General features: G+C 52.1%; 1 protein-coding gene and 1 long non-coding RNA gene across 2 annotated transcripts; one reads left to right on the top strand and one right to left on the bottom strand.

Moving 5' to 3' along the window:
• Positions 1–1,767: 1,767 nt before the first annotated feature.
• On the bottom strand, positions 1,768–6,128 carry RTP3 (receptor transporter protein 3). Its single transcript, XM_070391106.1, has 2 exons — positions 5,896–6,128; positions 1,768–2,967 (listed from the first exon to the last, which is right to left on the bottom strand). The coding sequence occupies exons 1-2, from the start codon at positions 6,060–6,062 to the stop codon at positions 2,109–2,111; spliced, it is 1,026 nt and encodes a 341-aa protein (XP_070247207.1). The 5' UTR covers positions 6,063–6,128; the 3' UTR covers positions 1,768–2,108.
• LOC138992376 (uncharacterized) lies at positions 3,232–9,852 on the top strand. Its single transcript, XR_011468096.1, has 3 exons — positions 3,232–3,419; positions 7,802–7,927; positions 9,258–9,852. It is a non-coding gene; the product is annotated as an uncharacterized lncRNA (long non-coding RNA).
• The last annotated feature ends 2,801 nt before the right edge of the window (positions 9,853–12,653 follow it).

The following is a 12,653-nucleotide window of genomic DNA, read 5'->3' as shown; positions in this document are numbered from 1 at the left end:
GTTTGGTCCTTCTGTGGTTCGGTCACTTAGGCTTTTATATTTATGAAGAGCACTGCAACCCTAACCGGTTTCGCTCAGTGGATAGAGCATCAGCCTGCGGACTGAAAGGTCCCAGGTTCGATTCCATTCCAGCCAAAGGCATGTACCTTTGTTGCGGGCACATCCCCAGTGTGGGGTGTACAGGAGGCAGCTCATTGATGTTTCTCTCTCATCAATGTTTCTTACTCTCTATCCCTCTCCCTTTTTCTCTGTAAAAAAAAAAAATCAATAAAATATATTTTAAAAAGAGTACTGCATTTTTATATACTTATTTCATTTTACATAATACCCGCAAACGAATATATTATTGAATGCAATGCTTGTAGAGATACTATTTTATCCCCCCTGCCCCTGGCTGCCAGCTCCACACGCGTCTGCGCCTCGCACCCCAGTTCCTTCCCACCTTCGGCTTCTAGTCCTGGGTTGCCCCGCCTGCTTTGGAAGCCCTGGCGGTTGGGGGGTGGGGTGGAGAGGAAGCCAGTCAGGTAGCCCCGCAGAGAATGTGGCACCTGATTAGAAACGTGAGGTTCAAGACGCGGAAAGGGCCGCTTTAATGAACCTGTGTGCGAGGAAGCCGGGCCGGGTGCGGCCGATCCGGGGAATGGAAAGGGCCCGGGTTCCCTCTACGCTCCTCGGTACGCAGTGTGCACAGCTCTGTACGCGGTGTGCACAGACAAGCACAGGAGCGGACACTGGTCCGGCAGAGGCGCAAGGACCCTCCCGCCTCGGGCAGGCGTCCGGCCGGCTCATGGGCACCGCCTGTGCCTCTGTCTGCAGCTTTTCCTGGATGACTCCAAAATGAAGAACTTCATCACCTGTTTCAAAGGTACTGCTGTGCTCTCTCCACCTTCCTTCTCCCTTCGGGGAAGGCTTCGGAGGGTCCGCTCCCCAACGCCGCCCGCGGCAGGGGCTGGGCATCCTGAGCTCCCGAGCCCCGCTATCGAGTGAGGCCAGGGCGGCCCTCCCTGCAGGCGCCGGCCCCTGGCGTGGCCCTGGGGTAACGGGGCCTGGCGTGGTGAGCAGCCCGTGCCCTTCGCCTCCCCAGACCTGCAGTTCCTGGTCACCTTCTTCTCCCGTCTGAGACCCAACCGCAGCTACGAGGCCTCCTTCCCCTTCCTCTCTCCCTTCGGCAGGGAGCGCAATTTCCTGCGCGGTGAGGACCCGCCGTGGTCTTTACGCATCTGCTGGCTGCAGGCCCCGGTTCCCCGCGCCTCTCCCACTGCGGTGGCGGATAGGCGCTGGCTGTGCCCTTCGAGCCCGAGCGCCTGCTGCCCCTGGCCACCCACAGGCGCCTGCAACAGGGGCTGTAGGTCTGGTGCGCTGGCCCGTGGCGTCCGCGATGCCCTCACACGTGCACTGGCAGGGCCAGCGCCTCCCCCGCACCATGGACCTCGCCCTGAGAGTCAGGCGAAAGGCCGTGGGCCCCCAGCGCCCCTCCTGCCTGTATCGCTGCGCATGAGCCATCTGGAGAGCCCAGATACTATTTTTTTTAAATTTTTTTAAAAAAAATATTTCTTTATTGATTTCAGAGAGGAAGGGAGAAGGAGAGAGAAATAGAAACATCAATGATGAGAGAGAATCATTGATTGGCTGCCTCCCGCACACCCCCGGCTAGGGATCGAGCCCGCAACTCAGGCACTTGCCCTTGGCCCGAATCGAACCCGGGACCCTTCAGTCCAAAGGCCGATGCTCCATCCACTGAGCCAAGCCGGCCAGGGCAAGATACTATTTTTTTAAAAAACTGTTTTTATTGATTTTAGGGAGAGATGAAGGGAGAGGGAGAGAGAAACATCAATTGGAAAGAGAAACATCCATCAGCTGCCTCCTGCATGGACCCCAACTGGGGACGGAATCTGAAACCTGGGCATGTGCCCTGACGAGTCAAACCAGCAACCTTTTGGTACACGGGACAACGATCCACCAACTGAGCCACACCGGCCACAACAGTGGTATGGACACCAATCTACTTCCTTATTTACCTAGTCTGAATATTTCACATCAGCGGGGGACCATACAATATATGACTTGGTGTGTCTAATTTTTTAAACTTAGCACCATGTTTTTGAGGTTCATATAGTGATTTTAACAGCAATCACCACCACCACCACCACGACAATGATTAGGATTAGAATGATTGAACAGCAGCAAATTCTGGAATTGCAGTGCCTGCGATTCTGGGCGCTGTGGAAATGCAAATCCTCCCTTGGAGCGGAGACCTCGACTATACTCTCTTCCGGGTAGTTAGTGCTTGCTCTGGGACTCTTAGCCTGTGGGGGCTCAGGAAAGCAGGGGTTGTGCAGTACCTCTTCTTTCTTCACCCCGGTGTCCCCTGTCACTGCATCTACTATGGTGACTATACTGTCTTTCCTGTAGTTGGTGCTTGCTCTGGGACTCTTAGCCTGTGGGGGCTCAGGAAAGCAGGGGTTGTGCAGTACCTCTCCTTTCTTCACCCCGGTGTCCCCTGTCACTGCATCCGCATAGGTGCTGCTCCTTGTGAGAGAAGGTTTATAGATGGGAACCCCAAAGGTAGGTGTGCTTATTGTGAAAAGTGAAGGGGACATTGGTGATGGTTTGTGTAGATCTAACTCACACTGAGCACAAAAGCCCTGGAGACACGCCTCACAATTGTTAGTGTCATGTGGCCCTTTAAGAGAGATATCCTTGATTGTAGGAATCTCCTCCATTGACTTAAATCCTTCTCCATAGCATTTCTCCAGAATCCGGAACACCAGGTTATTCAGGATCCTTGAGACGTTCTCCTCCGTGAATTCTGGAACCTCAAATAGAGGCTCTGAGCACTTCCGACATCTCTGGGCAAAGATCCTCATCTTCACCTGGCCCGTGGATTCCCTCTTACTCCAGTGCATGTGGCAAAGGACTTGAACGTGGGAAGAGGCCCAGCTGCGAGAGCACCAGGAGCACGTGAACCTGTGGAGGCAGAAAACGAGACCCTCAACTTGACCGAACCGTGGGCTGTGCCAGAGGGAAGCAGGAGGGACCACCGTAACAGAGACACGGTAGATTGGGTCCTGGATCAGTGGGGGATGAAGTGACCAAGTCCGTTGTTTCTATCTCCATTGTGCGCTGACAAGCTCATGACTCACAGGTGTCTATCATTACGACAGCGGGTCACATGCTCTAAGAGCCGAAGGGATCTCGGGCACCTTTTAAGTCCCAGGGGATCATGTCAGGGACGAGCACACACCGGGAACTTGTCAGGCCCAGGGACTCTGTGGGTGTAAGAGGCAGGACAAGCACTTCAGTTTCCTGACTCCAAGCCAAGGCTTCTCCGAATGTAGATTGAAGTGGGTCAACAACTACAAGTGAAAGAGCTGCCATTCAATCAGCCCCGACCCACAAGTGGATCCAGGTGGGTGTTGGTAAGTGCTGCAGCCTGAAAGCTTGTGTCCTCCTCAGATTCACAGGAAACCCTAATGCCCAAGGTGATGGTGTTAGAAGGCGGGGCTTTGGGGGGTGATTAGGTCAGGAGGGTGCAGCCCTGGTGAAAGGCTAAGTGCCCCTGTGCAAGAGGCCCCCAGCGCCCCCCAGCTCCTTCCGCCCTGTGAGGGCACCACAGGAAGTCTGCGGCCCAGAGGAGGGCCCTCGCCTGACCAGCGGGTACCCTGGTCTTGGTCTTCCAGCCTCCAGAACTGTGAGCAACACGTTTCTGTTGTTCATAAGCCGCCCAGTCTGTTTTTGTTGTTGTGGTGGTGGCTGTTTTTTAATAGCCCCAAAGGACCCAGATCCTAAGTCATAGCCCCCAGGTTAGGGAGGGACCCTAAACAGCGCAGTGTCCTAGGGAAAAGCATTGCTTTGCTCCCAGTTGCCCAGGGCCCCCCAGTCTGCCATTGGTACTGGGAGGGTGCCGTGTCCACTCTCTTCATTGCCCCACTCCATTGCTCAAAGTAGCCTGATTCTTCGTTCAGATTCTTCGTGCCCCTGGCCTCAGAGAGGGTACCAGAGAATGACCCTTCCTCTCAGCAGGGAGGAGGGCAATTTTCTGACCTAAGATAGCTGCACAAATACATGTCAGCAGAGATGGAGAGAGAGAAAGCAGGGAAGCACATGGCAGCACCCAGGATAGGAATTATGAGGAATTACGAGGGAGTAGAGGGCTGAGCACATGAAGTGCTCACCAAATTACCCCCCCCCCCCCCCCGCACCGTGTTCCAGCCCCACTAGGCAGTTAAGTTGGGGCAAGATGACCAGTTGGCTGATGGGATGTGGGCTGAAGTAATGGATGCTGCTTCCAGATCTGTGACTGCAGCCCTTGACTTTCCAGCTCTTTCCTTCTGTGCCATGGTGAGCTTGGGGCCATGTGTTAGGTTATTTGTTACAACAGCCAAACCTGGCCTTGCTGGGCATGACGCAGGGGCACCTAGAGTCTGGACGGTGGATCAGAGGGTGCTGGGAAGGAGTCAATCAAGGTTTCCCTTTTGTATCTTTCTTTTTAAATTTAGTTTATTTCTGTTGTTAATCCTCTCCCGAGGGTATTTTTCCAGAGATTTTTAGAAAGAATGGAAGGGGAAAGAGAGAGAGAAACATCGATGTGAGAGAGACATATTTATTGGTTGCTTCCTTCATGTGCCCCAACCAGGGCTGGGGGTCGAGCCCGCAAGGGAGGTACGTGCCCTTGCCTGGAATCAAGCCTGGGACCCTTTAGTGTACAGGTTGATGTTCTGTCCACTGAGCCCAAGTGACCAGGGCTTCCTCTGTATCTTTTTTTTAAAAAAATATATTTCTTTATTGATTTCAGAGAGGAAGGAAGAGGGAGAGAGAGATAGAAACATCAATGATGAGAGAGAATCATCGATCGGCTGCCTCCAGCACGCCCCCCACTGGGGATCGAGCCCACAACCCAGGTATGTGCCCTTGGCTGAAATCGAACCTGGGACCCTTCAGTCCACAGGCCGACGCTCTATCCACTGAGCCAAACCAGCTAGGGCTTCCTCTGTATCTTGATTCTAGCCTCACCTCACTGGGTGAAGGTGAGGATGAAATGCAGGGAAGATGCCCAGGAGCCCTGACCACTGTGAGCAAGATGACCTGCTGGTGCAAAGGTCCTGGGCCCTGCTCTTCTGAGCTACAGTTCCTGTCACCATCCTGGGTCACTGCTGCTCTGTTGGTGTGACAGCTCAGAGTTTAAAAAAAACAAAACGGAGCTGAGACTTTGCTCAGCTGCTCCTGGTGCCAGCTCCCGACCTGGGAAAACTACAGGTTATGGAGAGGAGAGCTCAGTTTCCCCTCCCCAGACCTTCCAGGAAGCGGGCAGTGGGCTGCAACACGCCCCTTCCCCAGTCCCAGGAACCATCCTCCGTGCAGGTGGGCCCCATCCCTGGGCTCTGATTTCCCACCTGGAAACCAGAGGCTTAGCCTTTGGATGCCCCTAAGGGTCCTATTTCACAAAGATTCCATCCGCTCCTTGTAGAGAGGTCAAGATGGCTGCATGTGGCTCTGCCCCTCCATGAGGGGGTCTCCTCAATGCCCAGGGAGGGCCCCTCTTTTGGGTTCTGTAGTGGGTCCCCCGACCCGCCCCCCCTTTGCATTTGCAGCAAGCCTTGCTCATTCAGCTCTCTTGGGCCTCGCTGCTCTTGCCCTCACCTTCGCAGCCTGATTTCTCCATATTTGGGCATTACCCCCACACCAGTGCCCACTGCCCCCGCTACTGTTTTGGGGTTCATTGTAATAAGAAAACAATCTTTAATGAAGCTACAATGTCTTGAGTGATGGGCTCCTTCCTTTCTCTAATCTTCAGTTTACTAGTACAGCAGGAATGGAATCAGAAAGGTAACCAGTATGCAGAGCAAGGAATAGGAAGAATATTCTGGAATACATCCCACCCCATTCCCCACTCACCAGGCAAAGGCCCACTGCTGGTATTGTGCCCACCCTGGTTGCAGGGTGTTGGGAATGAGGCTGTTGTCTAGTGTCAGGGTCCATTGGTGCCATGGTTTCACCTCGTGAATTAATTCCTGAAACACTTTCTGCCACAGCTTCGCATCCTGACTCTTGGCTGCTGGCATGGTGAGCTGGGGGCACCAGTCTCTCCTGGGCTCTGACGGGTCTGTAGCCAGACGTGTGGTTCCCACTGTAGAGAGCACGGGCTGACACCTGCTCCCTTCTGTGGCCCTGCACTGGGCGTGCAGACCTGCTCTTTGGCCCAAGGACAAAGGTCAGTTGAGTCAGGCTGCACAGGGAATTTCGAAAGACATGGAATGCATGGTTTCATTCACCAAAAGCCCACCCCAGGAGCTCTTGGGGCCCCATGTCAGGAGGGTAGATCTCAGTCATGCTCTGCTGCTACCTCCCCTCAGTCTTTCTCTCCGGCAGCCTTTTTCAGATCTTGTCTGGACCCCTCTGGATCCTGGAAACAGGGGTTTCTATACTTACATGCAAGCTGGCTTCCAGCCTCCTACCTAACAAGGGTGCCACTCCCTTCCTCAGGGCCAGTGGCTGTGACTCACCCTCTTCTCTGTCCAGCCCAGAGTGCATTCTCCTTGGAACAGGGCCAGGGACTCACTGTCACTCCTTCCGAGCATGGGCTACGCCCTGGGAGGTGGCTGATGGTGTGTCACCTGACACATGGCCCTGTTGACACTGAACAGGGCAGCTCCTTCCTTCTTGTTTTAGCTTAGACTCTGAGCAGCAGGCCGTTGTGAAAACTTTTACTATTGTATTAGTACTATTAATTTTATTAGCATTTATTCAGAATACCAATGATGGACATTTTTATTTTTTACTTAAAACGACATTAGCCTGGCTGATGTGGCTCAGTGGTTGAGTGTTGAACTATGAACCAGGAGGTCATGGTTCAATTCCCAGTCAGGGCACATGCCTGGGTTGCTGGCTCAGTCCCCAGTGTGGAGTGTGCAGGAGGCAGCCATTGATGATTCTCTCTCATCATTGATCTCTCTCTCCCTCTCACCCTTCATCTCTGTAATAAATAAGAAAATATTTTTAAAAACACCATGACGAGTCAGAAGGAATGAAAGGGCTGAGACGAAGTCTGGAGACAGGTGCGCCCAGGGTGGCAGGAAGACTCAGCCCGGTTCTCTCTCTCTTTTTTTTTTTTTAAAAAAAATATATTTTATTGATTTTTTACAGAAAGGAAGGGAGAGGGATAGAGTTAGAAACATCGATCAGCTGCCTCCTGCACACCCCCCACCGGGGATGTACCTGCAACCAAGGCACATGCCCCTGACCAGAATCGAGCCTGGGACCCTTCAGTCCGCAGGCCGACGCTCCATCCACTGAGCCAAACCGGTCAGGGCAGCAGCTGGGTTCTTGCCCATCCCATGATGACAGAGCAGACCCAGGTGGCCTGTGCGGTTATGGGTTTGTACATTCATTCATTCAGCATTCAGTCACTCCGCCGTGGGCACTGCCCCCTTCATCCACCCTGGGACAGGATGCAGGAGATCAAGGTCAGATCAGGGCCAGGGAGGGCATTGCAGGAGAGATGACAGCTTGGACTGTGTGTGGCATTACGAGGGCTGCACGCCACCAGTGCGGACAGTGCAAGGTCCACAGACCAAAGCAAATGTCCCTCGGCCTCCCTGTGCCTGTGCCCCTCGCAAGAAAACAAAGGGCACTTCTCCAGCTCTGAAGGTCCAGGCTCCAGTCTCACCTTCCCCACAGCAGGAGCCGGGGAGACCTGCCCTTTTCTCCAGGAGGGTGTGGCGCCCCCTGGAGGCAACCAGGGGAAGGGGGCCGGGCCTCCACGCCCCTTTAACAGAAGCCTTTCTGTTTGTTGTCTCTTCAGATATCTCTGGGGTGTTAGCTCTTACAACCTCTCTGCAGGGTAATACAGCGACATAGCCACAGTGACAGATGCACAGAGAGCCCTGGAAGCTCCTGGGTTCGTGAAAATGGGACTGCACACATCAGCGTGAGTATCTCAACGGATTGGGATAATGCTCCAGAGAATGGCAGCTTCTCATCTATTTGTATACATCGTAATCAAAGGAGGGGACGTAGGTGGGTTACATGAAACCCATTGGAGATAGATGAGAAAGGTGGGAGAAAGCAAAGCATAGTTAACAGTCAACAAGTAACACGATAGCAATAACAATGAAGGAATTTGTGGTCTCTGTCCTGGCACCCAGGCACATTAGGTTGTGCCCCAAGGGGTCCGGAAAAAGGGGAGTTACAAGTTACCCAGACATTTCAAGGATATGTTATCATCGATGCAAAAAGACAGACAGACTCAGTTAAGGTAAAGGTTGACCTTTACTGGGTGGACCATCTGACACTCTTGTAGAGACAGGAAGGAAACTAGAACTCAGATGTTCACTGGGAGCCGTAGGGTAGAAGAAGGGGTCAGGGCAGAGTCCACAGAGGCCTTTTCTGGTTTATTTACATACCTGGTATGGTGGTCAAATGCCTCCTCGCCCTCATATCCTCTCTGGCTGGGATTGGTGTTTCTGTTCTCATGTCAAGTTCTGGGAGAGCAGGCAATCCAAGCAATAATAAAACAGTAATGATTATAAAGAGGAAAAAAGAAAGATTGATGGAGGCATTGAGGAGCTCCTACTATTCAACTTTGAGTCATTCAAATACCAAAACAACGTGGTTACAATAGATTTAATATATATATTAAATATGTTTCAGAGAGGAAGGGAGAGGAAGAGAGATAGAAACATCAATGATGAGAGAGAATCATTGATCAGCTGCCTCCTGCACGCCGCACACTGGGGATCCAGGCATGTGCCCTTATTTGGAATGGAATTGTGACGTCCTGGTTCATAGGTCGATGCTCAACCTCTTAGGGGCACAAATAGAATGCTGGGGACTAATTATTATTTACAAGAAATAAAATAAGAAATATCAATCGTGATTTGCTAACCGCGATTGTTTTGTTTTAATTAAAGAAAGCACATTCTAACCTGGTTGGAAGTTGTATGCCCCCTGCCCCCTGCCACACACACACACCTGGGGGTCCACCTTGGACCTGGGAGTCAACTTTGGAATGCAGTCCATCCCCATTCAAGAACCGCCTATTATCATGGAAAGATGAACAACCTTGTTGCCTAATGGAGTGCCACACCAGGCCCCCCTCCCTCTTGGCTATTTCCCGATGCCTGTGATTCCTGCTTCCCCATGTAATCTTTGTCCTACTCCATATAAGCAGACAAAGAGAATCTTAAAAGCAGAAAGAGAAAAACAGTTAGTTACTTACAAGGGAGTACCCATATGACTGTCAGCTGATTTCTCAACAGAAACCATGCAGGCCAGAAGGGAGTGGCAAGAAATATTCAAAGTGATGAATAACAAGAACCTACAAGCAAGATTACTCTACCCAGCAAAGCTGTCATGTAGAATTGAAGGTCAGATAAAGAGCTTCACAGACAAGAAAAAGCTAAAGGAGTTCATCACCACCAAACCAGGATTATATGAAATGCTGAAGGGTATTCTTTAAGAAGAGGAAGAAGAAAAAGGTAAAGATAAAAACTATAAACAACAAAGGGACAACAAATACATATCTGTCAAGAAGTGAATCTAGACCTGACTGGTTTGGCTCAGTGGATGGAGCGTCAGCCTGCGGACTCAAGGGTCCCAGGTTCAATTCCGGTCGGGGGCGTGTACCTTGGTTGCGGGCATATCCCCAGTAGGGGGTGTGCAGGAGGCAGCTGATCGATGTTTCTCTCTCATGGATGTTTCTAACTCTCTATCCCTCTCCTTTCTCTCTGTAAAAAAATCAATAAAATATATTTTTAAAAAAAGAAGTGAATCTAAAAATTAAGTGAATAAAAAATCTGATGAACAGAATAAACTGGTGAATATAATAGAAGCAGGGGCATGGAAAGGGAGTGGACTGACAATTCTCAGGGGGAAGGGGGTGTGAAGGGTTCGGGAAGAGATTGGACAAGAATCTCACACCTATGGACGAGGATAGTGGGAGGGGGGGTAAGGTCATGGGGTGGGGTGGCAACCAGGTGGAGGGGAGCTATGGGGGGAAAAAAGAGGAACATCTGTAATAATCTGAACAAGAAAGATTTATTATTATTTTTTTTAATATATATATTTTATTGATTTTTTACAGAGAGGAAGAGAGAGGGATAGAAAGTTAGAAACATCGATCAGCTGCCTCCTGCACACCTCCTCCTGGGGATGTGCCCGCAACCAAGGTACATGCCCTTGACCGGAATTGAATCTGGGACCTTTCAGTCCGCAGGCCGACGCTCTATCCACTGAGCCAAACCTGTTAGGGCAAGATTTATTTTTTAAAAATATAAAAATACATATTCAGGAAAAAAAGGTGAGTTACTCTTGAATTATGCATATGGTCTGTAAATATCTGGTATTTGTATGAGACATATACATCTTTGTATTATGTGCTCCATATGGCATTATAAGAATGTAATATTTTATTGGCCTGGGAGGGAGGGAGGGAGGGAGGGAAGGAAGGAAGGAAGGAAGGAAGGGGCGGAGGAGGTTTGTTTAGGCCCAAGCCAAGGTTTTTGGTGCAGAAGGTCTGTGTTTGTGGTGTGATTGTGTATTTGGACCCGGTGAGTCGTGTTGTTGAGATCCTCCAGAGGGTCCGTTTGCCTCCATGCAGCCCCCTTTTCCCTGAGTGTTCCATGTGCATGTGGTTGAGACGGTTGCATGGCTTTGTTGTGGTTGTGCGTTTTTCCTGGTCGTTGTCTGTATTTGTAGCAGAATCATGATATGAGCTAGGTTTCGTGTTCAGATTGTTTTGTCGCGTGTGTGGTTTGTGTGTGTTGGTTGAAGGAGATTTCGTGGTCATGCATGTGTGAAGCGTCCAGCGATGGGCAAGAGGTGTTGGTGTTTGTTGCGAGGGCAGAGGCGCTGTGGGGGTGGAGGTGAGAGGCGGGGCTGTGTCGGAAGGAGTTGTCGAGTGTGCTCTTCGGTGTGATGAGAAGGTCCGTGAGGCCGAGCCGTGAGGCGGATGTGAGTGCAAGTTGGAGTGTGCAAGTGGTAAGGCGTGTTGGTGAGAGGTGAGGTTTGGTGTGGGGCTCCGTGTGGGGGCCATTTTGTGAGGTTGTGCCGTTTTTGGGTGCAGGCAGGCTGGTAGCGATGAGGCCATGAGAGAGGTGTTGGTGAAGTGGTTTGTTTGTGTTAGGTCGGAGAGAGCCCAGGATCGGATACATGCGGACATGTGATGAGACAATGGACTCCCCCTGGAATTTCTCACAGTTCAACGTGCCAGACACAGATACCGGCTTCTTCTCCCTGAATCCACATACCCCCACACAGATGCTGACTCATTCCTGAATACCTTGCTGACCCCCCTGCAGCTGAAGCTTCCTCAACTGAATACCTCAGCTCATGTCCCCGCCCCTCACCCAACCGCAGTATAAAAAAAGCGCCCCCTCCATGTTGGCGTGAATCCACGTGCCCTGTCTTTGGGGGTACGTGGGTCTCCTGGGGACGCAGAATAAACTTTCCTTTCTTTTCTGAGTCACTGGACTCTATTTCTTGCGCCGCCTCCTGAGCCACCTAACCTAACAGTTTGGAAGTGATTTGTCTGCGTTTCGTTTGTCAGTGGTTGAGTGGTGTGTGGCACGGTCCGTAGGGTAGGTGTGAGGTGGGCCAGAAAAGCGGCCAAGAGAAGCCAGAGGCCCGGGTGAATGGGAAAGAAAAGGAGAAGTTTGTTTGCGTTGTTGGGCGAGCCCCACTGGGTCAGAAGGTGGGGCCAGGGAATTTCGCACCTGCAGGGAGGGAGGGCATGCTTTTATGGAGGTGTTTGGTGAGGGCGGGGCGGCGGCGGGGGGGGGGGGGGGGGGGGGGGCTGAGGAAGTGTCCAACGCAGGGATCCTCAAGGCCTTCAACTGAGGAAATGTCCTCTGCAGGGGGTGAGTGGGGTATTGAGGAAGAAGGTGGTCTGTGTGTGGGGGTATGTGGATTGAGGCAGAAGAAGCCGGTCTGTGCCCCTGGCCAGGTGATGTGTGAGACATTGGAGGGGTAGTCCATTGTCTGATGCCATGTGTGCAAGTATCCGACCGTGGGGCTCTCTCCGACCTCACAGTAGGCAGCGGCCAGTGTGTCTCTGCTTGCTGATGCTGTGAGAGAGAGAGAGAGAGAGAGAGAGGAGAGAGAGAGAGAGAGGCATTGTGTGAAGGTGTCCCTTTTTTGAGTGCCTTTTGTGTGGTAAGCGTTTTGTATTGTTGGGGAAGGAAGTGAGTGCCCTCCATGTGTGGCGTGTGATTTTGTCCTGCAGGCAGTGTCGTGTGGCGTGGAGGAGAAGGCATCTGTTTTTAAAGGCCAAGAGAAGAGGCCGTTGGAGATGTTTCCCAGAAATGTGTTTGCAAGGCGTTGTTGTTTGTGAGCGCTGGGGTTCCCTGGGGCGAAAGGTGGCTCGGGCGGTAGATGGGCCATTGTGGAGGGGATGAGGGTGGAGGTGTGTGGGTCCCCGCAGGCACGGGCGTGTGGGTGTGGCTGCGGAGGGGGCAGGCACTGGTGGTGTGTGGCTGGAAGTGGTGTGTGTTTGGACGTGATTCGGTTTGCAATGGGGAGGAAGGGTGAGGTTTGCGAGGGTGCAGCGCTCGCGTGGGCTGTGTGGGACGGAGCCTGTCCGGTGGGACGAGGTGCGTGTGGGCCGGGAGAGCGGGCCGAGTGTGGTGCGTGTGTGTGAGGCCCAATGGCGGGGGACG

Source organism: Myotis yumanensis, unplaced genomic scaffold (genome assembly GCF_028538775.1).
Source record: "Myotis yumanensis isolate MYYU_CA2020_CCGP unplaced genomic scaffold, mMyoYum1.0.hap1 SCAF_14, whole genome shotgun sequence".
Taxonomy (NCBI): Eukaryota; Metazoa; Chordata; class Mammalia; order Chiroptera; family Vespertilionidae; genus Myotis; species Myotis yumanensis.
The sequence above is the reverse complement of the archived record's forward strand: the minus strand, read 5'-3'. Positions and strand labels throughout refer to the sequence as shown.

Bases quoted from the DNA above. Each gene is read 5' to 3' on its own strand.
- RTP3 (XM_070391106.1), bottom strand. From the start codon at position 6,062: ATGCCAGCAGCCAAGAGTCAGGATGCGAAGCTGTGGCAGAAAGTGTTT. The intron at 2,968-5,895 runs GTGAGTGGGGAA...CTGCCTCCACAG, and splicing joins CAGCAGTGGGCCTTTGCCTG to GTTCACGTGCTCCTGGTGCT.